This window comes from Colias eurytheme, chromosome 8, assembly GCF_061535395.1.
Source record: "Colias eurytheme isolate Ceu_HAF_F1 chromosome 8, ilColEury1 Martin Lab GWU primary, whole genome shotgun sequence".
Taxonomy (NCBI): domain Eukaryota; kingdom Metazoa; phylum Arthropoda; class Insecta; order Lepidoptera; family Pieridae; genus Colias; species Colias eurytheme.
This window is the reverse complement of record NC_142987.1, coordinates 7,280,245-7,296,873: the sequence shown is the minus strand read 5'-3', so window position 1 is coordinate 7,296,873 and position 16,629 is coordinate 7,280,245. Positions and strand designations below refer to the sequence as shown.

Here is a 16,629-nt window from a genome sequence, read left to right as displayed (position 1 = left end):
ATATTTGTTGATACTCCGAGTAGGTAAATAATTATATATGTACCTACAGCATAAGAATTTGAAATCTATTTAAAATTTTATTGCAAATATAAATAAACGCGCTGCTTGGTGGCTCGCCCCGGCTCCGTCTGTGTAAACTTATTTTTTAGCGTAGCCTCAAAACATAATAATTTTTTTTTTCACTAAACTGTAAATTTCCTTCAATAACAAAATAAATCAGATATGACCGTAGCAATTAATTAATATTACTTATAGGTAGGCAATATATCGCCACTTAACATATAGGTCAATGCCGATCGTACTTTTATACAACGTTCAGATAGTGTAAACCTTCAGTACGTGCAAGATATAAACAAATATCATTGAAAACATCACGGTGCGATAACCTATATTATTTTTAGCCTTTTGATGCGACCTTTATACAAACAAATCAAATGTAAATAATTGCACCTTAAAATAAACGTCTTTAAAAGTAAACAAATATTATAAACTTACGAAGATTTACTTCCTCGGTCAATAAATCGGGAAATAAATAAATAAAAATATCAATAATGACTGTTTAATTAAACATAAAGTAATAATGTGATAGCAAAGTTGCTTTTAATCAGAATTATACCACTAGATCATATTATATTATATAGCTCTACCACATGTAGAGCTATATAACTTATGGTGTAAGAGCCGCTCTCAAAGCGGCTTCAGTTGCCTGTATAATAGTTTCTCAGTGTTATGATTACTTGCTATATGATGTTTGCCATAAACATTGATTAATGGAACGTACATTAATGAACATTAATTGGGAAATTAGGGCACGTGACTCAAAACGTGTAAAAGCGGCCCCAGCGTCAATCGATTCGCCAAACCCTACTGGATCTGCCAGTTAGATAACAGTTCCTCTTAAACGTTTCACGAGCCTTCGATCAACATACCTCGCGGTATTTATTTTTTAACGGCTGCGAATATACAAGTATAGGATAAAACATTTATTCAGCCAGTCACCGCTCTGAACGCACCGACGCCATTCGTCGCGCGCACGCCGTCAGTTTCCCGCCGCTAATTTAAATCGCGCAACGAAAAGTATCGTTCATTCCATTCATTTATACTCAATTAAATATGCCTAAAAAGAAATAGTGTATTTAAAAACGTATTGTATTTTATCGCGTTCTATTAATTTGGGACATGTGCTAACTGTGACTGCTTTAAATGACTTACGTCCCGCATGATTAGCGCGTTTTCGTCACTGTGATAGTGCATTGTGAAACTATAACCTGTGTTTAAACTTTTTTCAATTTACGTACTGTTTCGTGAAATTCATTTCGCGAAACGCTGTGATAAACTTTCTTTATGATAGGTCCATATATGAAGGTGAGTGAATCATTCAGTGTTATCCTTTAGTTTTTATTTATATTAGTCACATTTGCTTATACTTAGTATGTCACTCATCGTCAACATTAGAATTTTAGAACAGGCAACTAGGTCAATGGTTGACTCTACATTGATAGTTACTTTGCGAAACATAGTATTATATATCTATGCTAAATTTAAATTTAATATTTAGTAACGCATATAATTTAGCGCCTTACGCATGTTTTATGTAATATTTATCACGCTTTGTGAGAATAATTGTCTAAAAAGCAAGTACCTATTACAATACCTATTCAAAACATTTAAATTGCTGGATCTAACGAGAAATCACTAATAGTCGGATTTTAATAATTTATACTATTATAATGAACGCGGAATTCCACGATAAAAATTGTTTGGTACAAGAAAATATACTTCAGGGTGTTTTGTACAAAAAGACAATGTCAATCCCATCGTATTTCACTAATATAAATTTTTTCAAAGCAATATTCTATAAACTATCGATTTACAATGTATTGTTAGAACTTCTATATACCACTGTCAAATACTTACTAGATTTAAAACGATTCTGTAAAAAATAATCTTTGCTCTACTTTAACGTACCTAGTTAACGGTCACAATATTTTCGCGCAAGAAAGTTGACATACTGTATTTTTAGAGTAGCAAATGAACGACATTTGACACTATTCCATATTACATCTAACCTAAAAATTTGTCGATAAAGTTATTTATTATAATTATTTGCACACCTGGTCCTTTCATATTATACGTGATACAGTTTGTTACTAACGTACGATAAATTAGAACAAATAAACAAGTTAAATAGACACTGCTTGCTCTATGACGTCACATAACTTTAGCCTTATTTTTCAAGGATTTTCGTGTACTTTACTTGACGTCCGATTTTCATTGCATTGTTAAATAATCGACTTCGTACCTACATGGATATTTGTCCTAACTGGTTTCAATAATTGTCCATTATTTTTAACATATTTAATTTTAATATGTACTTTAATATATTGTAATCACTAATCATTATTGAGAATTTAAACAAAATACAAACTTCTTCGATAATTTATATGTATAATACTATAAATTATTAATATTATAATTATTAACATATACATAATAAATAAAAAATTACCGTTATTGCGATTAGATACGTACAATATTACGAAATAATCACAATCGTTATGTGACACGATACGCCACTTGAAACATATAATAACTACAATTTTACTTGTTGATCGAGCATTTGGATATAACCATTAGTTTTAGTTCTAAATAATATAGTCAAAAGTAGTACATTATGGTACAAAAATTTACAATACAGAATAATATCGTACATGTAAATTTTTAAAGTTGAACAATGATGAAATTGAAAAAGTTCCAACATAAATCTACCATGTTTCTATCATTCTAATGCTAATTTTCTATTATATTTTAAATATTTGATTTATATCGATTCTTCTAATTTCTATAGGTATAATTTTTAACATCGCAACATTGGATTACCCCACATTTAGTAAAACATCCAAATAAAGGAAAGGAACGTAAATTCTTCGAGTATTTCTGTAATTGAAACTACATCAGTAATAAATAATTCTCTATTAAATTTGTTCTCGAGTGGATATAAATATTTGTTTCATAAGCACGTCCGTCTGTGATTATCATATTAATTGCGGACAAAAATGTATTGGAAAATCTTTATATACAGTCGTTAAATAAATACAAAATGTGATGGCGCAAAATGTTACAGCCATCGCGTCATTTCGTCTGTATACGGCTTTGTTTGACACTTTATTACAATGTTGAACAAATTAGTAATCTATTTTAGACTCTACATCGATATAAATAAAGTATTAAATACAATATTTTATGATACTCACATAATTAGTGCTGTTCGTTGTGGTAACGTGCGATAAAAAATTTGTTGCTCTTATCGTGCGGTCGTGAAACGACTAGATATTTATTAATCTTAATTAATAGACTTTTAATTCAGTAAGAAATAAATAGGAATAATTTAGTAGGTACAGGACTATCTTATATTTAGAGGTAGAACAAAAGTCACATTTTAGGAATTGGATTTCATTCGACAATGCCTTTTTTCTCAAATATTTTCTGTTATCACACCTACATATAATGTATAGATAATCGCATCGAAGTATATAATTGTATCACTGAGACCAGAGTTAAGTTTATATCATTTATTGTGTAGGTACGATTATTTTTTGCACAAATACGTCAATCATCGGGCGATCAATATGATTATTAAATAATAACTGTCTGTGAGTGGAAATAAATGACATTTAAAATCTCGTTTTGCTGCGCTACATCATGTACAAATCAAAAAGCATTTAAAATTTTCAACTGGGAATTCTTCAAATAAATAAAAAAATAAAAAATATATATTAAATATCTTGTATGATGTAAATATACAGGTATTGGAATATTCGAAAGACTTTGAATTCTTCACAAAATTTGAGATCAAATTATGTTTGAACTTTACATTAGGTAGAGAAAAAACAACAAAAGAACACGTTGGTACCATTGCGTATACTGATATCTTAGAGTTTTGACTTGTGTTAAATAGCAGTAGGTAGATAATTAATAAATCACCAATATTAGGTATTTTTGCCGCTTGCTTTTGACAAGATGCTAATTACCTTTTTCGGCTCTACCTTGATATTATTTTACAAACACTAATTATCGAGGTACATAATTGTATAAACAGGTAATATTATTACTTATATGTAAAAAATATCAACAAAGACCCTTAATATGATCTACAGCCTGCAGTTGAACTGCTTAGATTCAATTTTTGTTACTTCAGCAAATATTGTTGCTAAGACCTGGTAAAAGCGAAACTTGAGCATTTACTTTTTAATGCTTTTGCTGCTACTGTTATTACTTACATAATACTGAAATTATGACTTTCTCTTTTGTGTTCCAATCTCTTTATTCGTTGTTAACAATTATTTCAGTTGCTACTATAATCATTATTTGGATTTCCGTAACTCTAATGCATAAAATATTCTCAAATAATGGGAAATTATTGATGATTCATTTTAAATAAGTATGTTTGAGCAATGAGCACATAATATTTTATGTATTTGTTAGAAATCCTTTCAGTCTTTTCTTCATACTTTGACATAGATTTGGCTAAGCTGCATGTTCAAAACATCTTCAGAGATTTTAAAATAAGAGTTATAAATATTATGCGATTCACAGTATTAAAATATCTTATAACTCTATTATACTAAATTCAAATATTACCGACACATGAAGGCCATCGTTATCTCAACAGTCAACCCTTCAGTAGCTCGAATAGATAAATGCTATGATGTTAAAAAAATTGCGAGATACACTCTATACAGTTACGTATATTATTTATGTCTAGGTAGTGTAATTATAGTGTAGATAGAGAATTTGCCAAATTATAAATGAAACATAATTATAAATACATATTAAATCACGAACATTTTTGTGTTTCAAGTTTACGTCGTGCTTAATAAAAAAGATCAGAATATTTATCATAATTTGTGAAAATTATATGAAAGTGCATATTTTATTATTTTTCAACCTTTATCACACAGAGTTATTGTTTGAATAAATGGTGTCGATGTTGTTACAGATTTGTTGTGATTTTATTTTATATTTTTCAATAATTATAATTATTGAAATGGTTTGTAGAGTACAATTTCCATGACCCAACCTGAATTAATTAATCGGTGTTGCAACTGCATAAATAAATAACTTTCAATTAATAAATAATGAGTTTAACACAATTATTCTCGATAGAAATTACACAAACTTATCGAATCATATAATTATTTATATAGGAGTAATGGAAATACTTTGACTTCGTATCAGTTTAATTTATTTATGAGTTCCGCAACATATCATTCATGTTTACAAATCGATAACAAAATAAACTATACTCTTATGAAACTATACATGTATGAAAATAAAATGTGATGGAATTTAATATGACTGTGGCCCCAAGGCGTTGGATTTGTTCCCTGCTGAATTGAGTATAACTGGGCCGTATATAATTACCAAGCAAAATGCCGGTATTATAACCGGGTTATGAAAATATTATTGACCAACGATATTTTCAGTGTCTGTAATGATACATTCACTAAATATTCTTTTATTCGTAAGAATTAGTGTAAATAGCGATATTTTTCATTACAAACCTTAGATATCAAACGTAATTTTTGTTCTCATTTTCTGTAATACATTATTCATCTTAAATTTTCCAGGCCTCATTGTATTTCTAAATTCTAAGATTAAGAAGACGGCGCCATTCAGGTCATTTTAATTCATTGTACTCATTTACCTTATTTCACAGACTCGACATTTCCTTCGCGGTTATAATGTTATCATGTACCTAATGTAGTAAATTAAAAGGAAAGAGCATTCACCTAGCAACACTGCATGGAAATGTACAATTTAATCATTGGCAATGAGGCACTGAAACCTTAAACCAACGTTGACAGTTGACACACTAGCCAGCTTATCAATGGGAAACTTTTTCAGCTTACGCGTTAATATTACCGACTACCGTGATATTTTTTTTAAGTTTCTACTGGAAAAAACTCTATTCTTTTGAAAATCATATCCTCTATTCATTCGTGCAATGCTTCGAATGAATTACTTCAGCGTGTCGCGTACCTTTGACAGGCAGATATAAATTTATTAATCGTTGAATAAATTACATACATCGTGTGCGTGTTGTTATTTTTCATCTTGTAATATTAGTTAAACGTACTTTGTAGCATTTATAATTGCTTGTATTTCTACATAAAATATGGCAATACAAATAACTGAAACATCAATAAAACAATAAATTTTGAAAACAAATGTGCAGTTGTAATTCAAGAGTGTTTATCTTTATTTCATTTATTTTGAATGGGCTATAAGAAACCACGTAGTAAGTAAGCAATGACATCATACAAAATAATTGCGCCATTGCATAAAATTCTGTTGCTTTTGTATATTTCGTTGAATTATATTGTTTGTATCGACCACATTTCCATTTTTTATTATTTACGACTATAAATAAGTTTTACTTCGTGATATTAACTTCTTATTCCAAGAAACGAACATGACATCAGGCTCTCGCAACATTGGCATCGAATCGTGAAAATTCTGTGAGGTTCCTTGAACGAGTCGCACGAAAAAGTAATACCTTGAGAACCGTCCAAAGGTTAAGAAATTTACGCTGCAATTTACAACTTAAAAATAATGTATTTCAATTGTAAGTGTGGTTGAATCAACTGCTTTCACAAACGTTCATGTTTCTGATAATACTGAATATCTTTTCCAAAAAGACTGGTTTGTGTTCACTTTGTCATGATTATTTATCTTGAAGCAGCGGTGAATGAACGATGGGCCAACGTACTGGTTCCTTTATGAAATCATTCCGCATGTTTGCCCCGGAAGCTCTGAATTCGGTTAGAATGTCAACTCATTTTATTTATAACGTACTACACTAATTTCTTAATTTAGCTTACATTGATAACTTTTTTCGTCTCCTTATTCATATACATTTTTTTTTTATATTATAGGACATTATTACACAAATCGATCTAGTCCCACATTAAGCTCAATTAAGGCTTGTGTTGTGGGTACTAGGCGACGATAAGTATAATATATTATAAATACATATGGGTGATTATACAAAAATGGGGTAACTTTTGAGGATATTTTGTTTACTATATTTTTTATATCAGATTGTTACAAATTAGGGTGTATATGATAGCTAATCTAATGAATATATTGTTCCAAATCGGGCCAGCCAGTTTTTTAAGTAGATTGTGAGATATTTTAAATTTTCTGAAATTGGCCTCCAGGGGACTGACGAGGCTAACATGGTACTGATAAAAACACAATTTTGTAATATTCTTAAAGAAATTGAATGAAAATTACTACAAATCTCTCAGTTTTAATAATGGCACATGTCTTTTAAGTATTAAAATCACTTAGTTACGTTTAAAAATGATAATTAATAATATGTGATACTGGGAAAAAACAATGTCTCAAGTTTCAAAACAGCCTTCTGACATTTAACGCTACGTGAATATTCTTACTCTCTTACTTAACTTTTTCTACTTTGACTTAGTTTTACTTGATATTTCAAGTAATTCACAAACAAAAGAAACAAAAAAACGGCCAAGTGCGAGTTGGAGTCCTAAAAAACCTATTTTTTATTATGTTTGTAACTAAAAATTTACACTTTTAGCAATTTTTCCTTATCTGTGTTATAAAGACGTTGCTATTTACCAAGTAGAAGTAAACTATATAGCAGTTTATAGTAGACTGTATACACTGCAAGCATCCTGTGTGTTTTTTTATTCCCTTGCGAATATTTAATTTTGCGGAAATTTGCAGTATTAACGGATGTAGGTATCTTTTGATTGCGTTGCATTATAAGTTTGATTTTTTTACAGCCCCAAGGGTTCTTAATCTTGAGTATCCAATATAAATTTCAGATTGATACCTCCACGCGTTCCAAAAAAAACGTCTTAACAGACAAACGTACAACAAAGTGATCCTATAAGGGTTCTGTTTTTTCCTTTTGAGGTTCGTAGCCCTAAAAATCTACCAATATTTATGTTAAAAGTACTAATTATAGTAAAATTAAAAACCAAAGTCTCGAATGAAAGTCTCATCTGAGTTTTCATAAGAGCCCCTTGACATTTTTATAATGTTATTAAGTATATTAATTAACTTTTATGTTATTTTGAGGTAATTTTACTTCACAGTAATATACGCATACGTATTTATCTGATAAATATAAAAAGCTATGCCCTGAAAGCATCAAAATCAATAATTAAAATAAAATAAGATCTTTTTTAATAAAATTATTAGTAGTTTGTTTCAATAGCTCTTTTCTTTGCTACTCTTTCTTAAATGTTTCTTCCCTAGTCAAATTCAGGTTCTTTTAGCGTGGCGCATGATGTTTTAAACTGAAATATAAAATAGAAATGCTTATACCAATAGCAATCAAGATAAAAGTTCTCAAAAACGACAGAATCATCAGTACTATGGGGTCGCGTCAGTCCTCTGGCACGATATCTGACAAAGGACTGATGCCAGCGGATTGATGAAAAGGGACTTAATATGAGGTTATAATCACAAATTATGTTTTTTTGCCTAATTTCTAATATCAACAAACTATATTTTTACAAATCATAGTTAACCATTTATAAATGAAAATAAAAATCGGATTAACAATAAAATAACGACTCACCATAGGACTGAAATGTTGACTGGCGCAGCAAGATTTTAGAGGACAAACACAACCCTAGCGCTGGTACAGTTATGACGGCCGTCAAAATATGCGGTGCACAAGTAACTTCATTACCAACATTAATACTTAGACAGGAATTTGACCTCGACTTGGTGATATTTAGCGAGAATTTCGAATTTAAAAAACACACAACGGACTGACTAGTGAAAACGATGACAAAGTTTAATTTTATTTTTTAAATAAAATGGAAAACATTGCGTTATGAAATTTGTAGTATATAATACTATGTACATCAAAGATTGTAGTGTTTTTGTAAGTTTTCTTAAATCGATGATAATGTTTAAACGATAGTCACTTGATTGTTGGTTTTCGGAGTTGTGACATGCCAAAGTACTGACATTTGAGGTATTAATTTATTTTTTTTATTCATTTGTATTTTAAATAAAGAAGTGAAATTGAGTGACCAAATAAAGGACGCTTCATTGTTTTAAAATAGATTGTTATTTGAATAAAATATAATAAGACTTTGTTTAAATTGGCTGATGACATCGAGTTACCCCATTTTTGTATAATCACCCATATATAGATAATAACACCCAGACCCAAGAACAAATAATTGAGTTCATCACACAAATATTTGCCCTGACCGGGGATCGAACCCGGGACCGTCGGCTCAGTAGGCAGTTACTTTACCACTGCGCCAACCGCGTCGTCTTTCAAACTATCTATCGGTTTTTTTATCGATGTAGGTGCGGTAAAACTATAAAAGTGAATGTAACCTTCCTCATTACCTAGATCTAGAATGATTATCTCCAAACCTCGATATAGATCTAAATGATTTTGATAGAGATTATATAGATAACAAGGCATTCATTTTGTCATCTCGATGTTAACATTTGAATGTTGAATCAAATGCCCAAACAAGAGCACGTAAGAGACTCCGTTATAAGTGTTTGTGTGCCAAATGCAAAGTTTTTTGTGCTCGTTTATAATGGAAACCTTTATTAGATATAGAATTTGAAAATGATTTGATGCGAAATAAATGTCGTTGACCGCACGTATCAATGGCGGGTAAAGTTATTATTAGTGTTAATACAATTTGCCACCACGTGAGACTTTTATAAACAAAGGGAAGTTATTGCACGTGTAAAATGTAACAATTATAAAACTTTATCGATTCTGTTATAAAGTATTGACCGCATGAAGGCGGTTGATAAAAATTATGCAGCATATAACATTAAATAAGTGTTATGGTATTGTAGATTACTCGGAAACGTCATTAAATGTGCAATAAGTAATCTAATAACAGCATTAATTATGAGTGCTTCTGATAAAATCAAGTGGTTTCAAGAATAGCTTGTTTAACTAAATCATATTGTTTGGTGCGCACGATGAAGTCCACATGAGTGTGGATTTCACAGACTGATAGCTATGTTAATGCAATAATAAAAGATAATTACATCCTCATATTATCAAAGGATATAGTTAAAACGCAACTTAGTAAACACGGATAAAATATATCGAATATTCTTTTGATTCTCGCCTAAAGGACCTTTGGTAATTACTACCTTTTTTTAATTTAACCTTAACATTTTGTATAATTAGTGCGCAGACGTTGGTTTCCAATCTTTTATTTTTTTATCAAATAGATATCGTTCCAACGACGCGACGCAATATTGCATTTTGTTATTATTTACGTTATCGTGGGTTTTTTTCAGGAATTGTATCCACTCGTTAACCGATTGCTTTAGCCACTTCATATTGCGATTTGAGATAACTATCTGATAATTTCATAGATAGGATTATCTTATGGTTTATTATATATTTTTGTTTACTTCGATATTAGTTGTGATAATCTATATCAAAACAATCTTTCTATTCTTCAAAAACATGTTTTAGGGCCTCTCATTGTATATAATTTAAAATATATAGCCACTTGATTACTTACCATAAATCACATAGTAGAAGTTATAACTTTGTTTTGTTTGAAATTTATGATTTATGAATACTCATCAATAGTTTTAACTACCGGACGATGATGTATGGAACCGGTCGTAATTTTATTATTATTGTAATTGCATTATTTGAAATATATCTATTATTTAAAACAAAACAAAACTGAAGTAATTGCAATTTACTCTATTCATCGATTATTCTAAAATTTTCGTTTCAATGAAAGTTAAAATAAATAAGAAGAGGGAAACGGAGCCTGTCGTCTATTAAATATTATTTGCCCTTTGGTATGATCAAGTAATCAAAACAAATATTTCCGTCATACGCGCATTATATCATAGCAGTATTTATTCCATCAATGTTAGCAAATTGGAATTTACGTGGACTCCAATCACCGTTTTACCCGTCGACCTCGAGTTCCCTGCTTGTTTACTGCAACGAAATGCCTGCAAATGCGGCATAATATTAAACAGCATTGTTTCTGGCGCCGACTACGAATAGAAGCCTACTTACGTTGTTCTAAATAATTATCAACCCGCCGCCGTGGCGCTTATTTTTTCCATGGAAGCAAAAATGTTGATAATCGTTATAAATTATAAAATAACAAATACTAATAAAGAGTTTAGACTGGTTAATAGATTGCCTGGCGATAAAAAAAAACGTTGCTTGTATGTTTTCTTTATGTATCTTTGTTTATTATTAAAATACAGAAGAACAAATATATATTTTGAGAAAATGAAGTAGATTTGGAGTGTAAACGTACACACTACGCAAAGCCATTTATGAGGTTATCGACTTGGTCGGACGCCGAATCATTGTTAAATTGAATATAAAAAATATACTACTATCGACACAAGTTCTTTTTAACTGTTCCCAAATAGCCTTGGTTGTTGCAAAAAGTGATTCCCTTTTTATACGCACTCTAGATTGTTGCTCGTATTAGCGAATGGGTAGAGTTCTTCTTTGCTGGCTGAGTAATGAGTACTGAGTAGTAATAATCCCACGAAAAGGCACGATACCAATAGGTTTATCTAACTTTTGTGCTCAGTTGAAGAATTGTTATTTGAAATTGACAATTAACTCCTAATTGCTGCATATAGAGTATAGAGAGTAGGTATAGAGCCTAATTTGATTTTAAAATGTCTAGTTTCCTATACGGAATACATTCTTTGAATACTCTTACAAAAAGTTGTAGATAGTATACTTACCTCTTGATTATTTATGTAGGTACTACAAAGAAAAAACAAAACAATTAATATGAAGAAATCATGCCTATAGTAACGTATTATACCTACCTAGTTGCTGTTATTTTTTTGTAACTTGAAACGGCGCCTGTCAATCGCTAAGATAACTACAAAAATATTAGACATTGAAACATCAATTTCGTATTTGAAATTAAATTCGAACATATTAACTGAGCATTGACCCACATTTATGAACGGGACAGTTGGCAGATACAAGCCGCTACTAAAATATAGAGTACGAGCAAACAAGGGGCAAATGATCGACTTGATATGGAATAAAATATGCTTGTATACACTATATGAATAAGCTTTCATATATTATAAATTATAATATAGAATAATGAATTCCAATTACAATATTTTCCTCTACTACTCTTCTCTGCTCTACTATTTTCCTTGTTGTTTAGAAAATTACCCGAGTTATTAAGGATGTTATTCGTTATTCCGTAATAATAGATAATTCTATAAATTATTTGAAACAATGTTATTAATTTTAAAATACGACTCATTAATTAAATGAAATAACAAGAAAATATTTGGGTGTGCTGTTATACCATTGCGCACGAATCTGTTGTTGCTATGCGCTTCAGATATTTATGGCAAGTTTCAGTTCTGAGTATCATTATAGAATGCAATTACGTAATTTATATTGTGCAATATTAACTGTTCTAGGAGTCAAGTGTTCTATGCAATAATTCTGAATGTAATCATAATTTCAGACTAGTATCTTTACACGTGCCGTCTTGTCATACATTTTTCATATGCGAAAATCTTGTGAAAAAAACCGCCTTTTTTTGTGCAGGATTAAGGAGTTTTCGGTCATACTACATATATATCCTGGCACAAACATAAATAAAATAAATATTAACGATGCATCATGTTTTCATGTAGGTATCGTGTTAGATTTGACATTAAACTTATAATTTAAGGACAGGTTTTATACCTTTGCCTAATGTATGTCTCAATAACTAGTTACTTATCAGTCATTAAGCATTTGCTAACTGTATTTTAAAATAAAGCAATAAAATACACAAAGTCATAACTAAACGACTATTTAAACGCTTCCTCTACATCATTTTGTTTATCTTAAATTGCTCACTACCGTGGTAAATAAAGCAAGTAATGTAACAATGCTATTGTTTTAATATTTTTGAGATGTCTATCAGCTATCTCGATCCAGTTACCTATCGCTATAAAGTTTAAGAACAACAAACTTTCCTTGCTAAACAATTTTGATAAAAAGCAGACGGATTGCACAAATATGCAATTATTGTAAGAGTTAATAAAACGAAAACTTCATAAATTTCAACGATTATAATCTCTGCTTTGCGAAATTTAAGTGCAATTTGTAGATTTAATTAGTGAATTCAAAGTGCCGTTTTCCGTATGTAATGAGCAAAGAGAATACATTAGAAAGGCACTTTCGATAGATTTACCGGTGTGTTTCCTAAGAAATACCTATCTATGTGATTGGTTTAAGTTAATTAGATTTTAGTTTAAATAATATGTATTAAGGAATGCGAAATAAAATTTTATTATGTTAGTATAATTATTATGAAAAGGAAAATTATAAATTACATTTTCATATCATTAATATTGTAGAATTTCCTTATTCTTATGAACATGTTCTTTCTTTTGTTTCAGTGTCAACATTTTTACCCCAAACATTATGATTTACAAATGGATATTATGATAAGAGTGAAGTGTTGTCAAGAAACTAAAAATCCGAAGTGACCAAGTGGTGCGGTTGTCTGTTTTGCTACGTTCCGTTTCTGAATCCTTTGTCCGTTCAATTCTTCAATATGTCCGATAAAACGACGTCGTCCGTCGGCCCGAGGAGTTTCGAGACGATATCTGAGGAGGACGGTGAATCGCCGTGGGAGAAACTGTTGGGTGATGTGAACGCTGCTGTCCCTACGATAATTACGACGAACGCGTCGAACGGGACGATGGCCCCGAGCGCCGGGGACGCGTCCCCGCCGCGCCTGGACGTCGAGTCCAACAAGCTGACGCGCTCCAAGAGCCTCAACCAGCGCCGGAACAGCAGCGGCCTCCTCAGCACCTTCCCGCGGCAGCTCCGCCTGTCCCTCCGCGGCGTTCGCAGCGAACCTTCCAGTGTCAAGGATGTACCCACTACTAGAAACGAGAGTGCCCTAAACCTTCTTCTTAAGTAAGTAAATTAATCTTTTTGCTGAACATAATCGAACTGCTTACTGTGTAATCATCTACACCATAATATACAGAATCATTTATAGTAATTATAAATAGATATACAGACGTTACTTAATGATCAAAGTTTGATAAAACCAGCATATAGGTAGATATAATCATTAAATGTTCATTATATACATAATTTTAATAATTAGTGTTGGCATACAGAACAAGTCTGAAAATCCTTCACGAGTGCCAACGCGTGCTTCACAATATCATTTAAGAATTCTCATTTAAAGAGATATAAAGGTCAAGAGCAATGGCGCCCGCATGGCTTCAATGCGGTCGCCATGGTTTATTGCTAACTTATCGACCAAGCACTTTAATTATAAGCTATAACTACATCTAGGTTAACTGTTCGTGCTAATAAAGGTCCTATTAGGTTTCGTACGCAATCAACTTGATAATATACCAATATCATATAACTTTGCTCGTAACATATTAGGTTCTTCCGTCTGTAAAACGTCTAGGCTGGTGCGAATACCAGTCGGCTTTCTAGGTATATGTAAATGATGCCGGAGGAAACGGATGTCCTCCTTTTTAGCTGCAGGTAATGATCAACAGGAAACCTGTCGCCGCTGTAGACGCCACCAAAACAATGCTACTCTGGCAATGAAATCACGCGTATGCAGCCTTTCAATCTGCACTCAGGGTTAATTTATTGCATTTTTCCGGTTCGTCTTTACATATTAAATATACTCGTAAAATGTCATAAAAGAAATCTGCATGAACTCAATGTTGTTTTAGAGGAAGTTCGATAAGGTTCTAATGATCTTATGTGAAACAAGCTTATAATTCAGTGATTTCATCTAAAATATTGGCAAGCGAACGTTAACTGTCCGTTGTTATTTTTGGATGTGTGTCAGAATTGCTTGTCTACGGATACATATAAGACTGGAAGCGCTAGATGATACCACACAGTTGAAACCGTTATAATTTTCAATATATATTGGATTACGCAGGATGGATTTCGTAAATAATATTGCTGTATTGCTGTAGAGCCCATTAGTGAAGATAACCAAAGTCAACGGAACTTTCACGTGTTAATGCGGAGAAATCTGCAAATATTGGCTCCACTCACAGAAAGCGTGGAGCATGTGCGAATTTTTTAATAAGCAGTTCAAATTCTGTCTGCGTTTCTACCAAGAACGTCGCGAGGCAGCTCACTTCCTCCACTAAACAATATGATATTAACGTATGTGGTTATATCACGTGTCGCTATAACTCGAACATTTGCAATTGAGGTTCGCCCCGTTTCCTGACGTACCTTATCACCAGGGACGTATTAATAATGTACCCATGCAACACACGTTTTTAAACTTTTGATTCAAAAACCGTCTTTATGCGGGAAATCAAAAAGACGCTTTTAGAATTTGAACATTTATACAATAACTGTTGTGGTTTTACGTTCGATAAAACCGTTAGGTAAACTGTTCATGTGTGCATTTCTGTAAAATATACCTTTCATATTATTTGCGAAGATTAGATGGCATGTTTGGTGTCAGTTAAAAAGAAAACATCACCAAGTTAACGCTTAACAAAAGACCAATAAAAAGTAGAGCCTAGAGGCATAATTGGTTTTGCCACGTTATAGAACAAAATTTTTTACTAGTTGCAGTAGTGGCAATCAGACGGCAACAAGTCTCAATATTTAATTTATTCTTAAAATTCATGTAGTGAAAAGCAGCTTTTTTTATTCATATTATAATCGATTGTAATGTTACCTACCTAAAATTTAATTACTAGTTCTATAGAAGACAACGTTTAGAAGTTTCAGATGAATAATTGCACTAAAAACAACTGTTTTACGAATGTTTTAGAAAAAAATAGACATTCATGTGGTGCTTTTCCAATTTACCGAATTACTGAGACATTGTTTTAGCCTTGTAAATGTTATTAGATACGCTTTATGTATTTCTATGCGTAACAAATTGATTTTTATACTGTGAATCGAAAAATTCCCTTGTAACTATTGTTTTCATGATGTGCAAGTAAAAACATTCAAGGTGCCTTTAATTATGATGATATTTGGAATATTAATATTTATTTAATTAAGTGAATATCAATAAGATTTTGTAGTTAGATACACGCTCTGGGTGACTGCATAGTGCATAAGGTCATATAAAATTTTCGGAAACCTAACTTCATTTACATACTGGTTCAACATACCTACATGGCTTAAGCGCTATATTTTATTTAAAATACATAATATGTTTGGACTTAAATTTATATCAATATTATGTAGCTTTTATATAAAATGCAACTGATTATGTCAAAATTACCAGAAAAAAAAATATATTTACGAAGAGATTGACTACTTTATTAAAAATTACATTTTATATTTTTGCGAAAAAGAATGTACGCTACATACCTATTTAATTTTATAATAAAAGCATTTAGAGGTGCTTTATTACTTATACTAGGTATATGAAATTTTTATAATTTGAGTAAAAATATAAATTACATTAATCTTAAAAAAATGCGAGTCACACCTATATCTAAAGTGCCAATCGCTAGCATATTTAAATAATGAATTCACGTGAAAAATATTTAAATACGTCCGTCCTGTGGGTGGCCGAATATAAATCTATTAACAAT

At 31.2% G+C, this 16,629-nt stretch overlaps 1 protein-coding gene across 2 annotated transcripts in view; it reads left to right on the top strand.

Moving 5' to 3' along the window:
- The first annotated feature begins 928 nt into the window (after positions 1-928).
- Irk1 (Inwardly rectifying potassium channel 1) overlaps positions 929-16,629 on the top strand; it is a 30,025-nt gene continuing 14,324 nt past the window's right edge. The window contains exons 1-2 of one of the 2 annotated variants that reach the window (XM_090104741.1): positions 929-1,365; positions 13,465-13,990. In XM_090104741.1, the coding sequence (XP_089960867.1) occupies positions 13,623-13,990 (368 nt within the window). In that variant the 5' untranslated portion in view covers positions 929-1,365; positions 13,465-13,622. The remainder of the gene's footprint in view (positions 1,366-13,464; positions 13,991-16,629) is intronic. The other variant, XM_090104740.1, reaches the window with a different exon arrangement.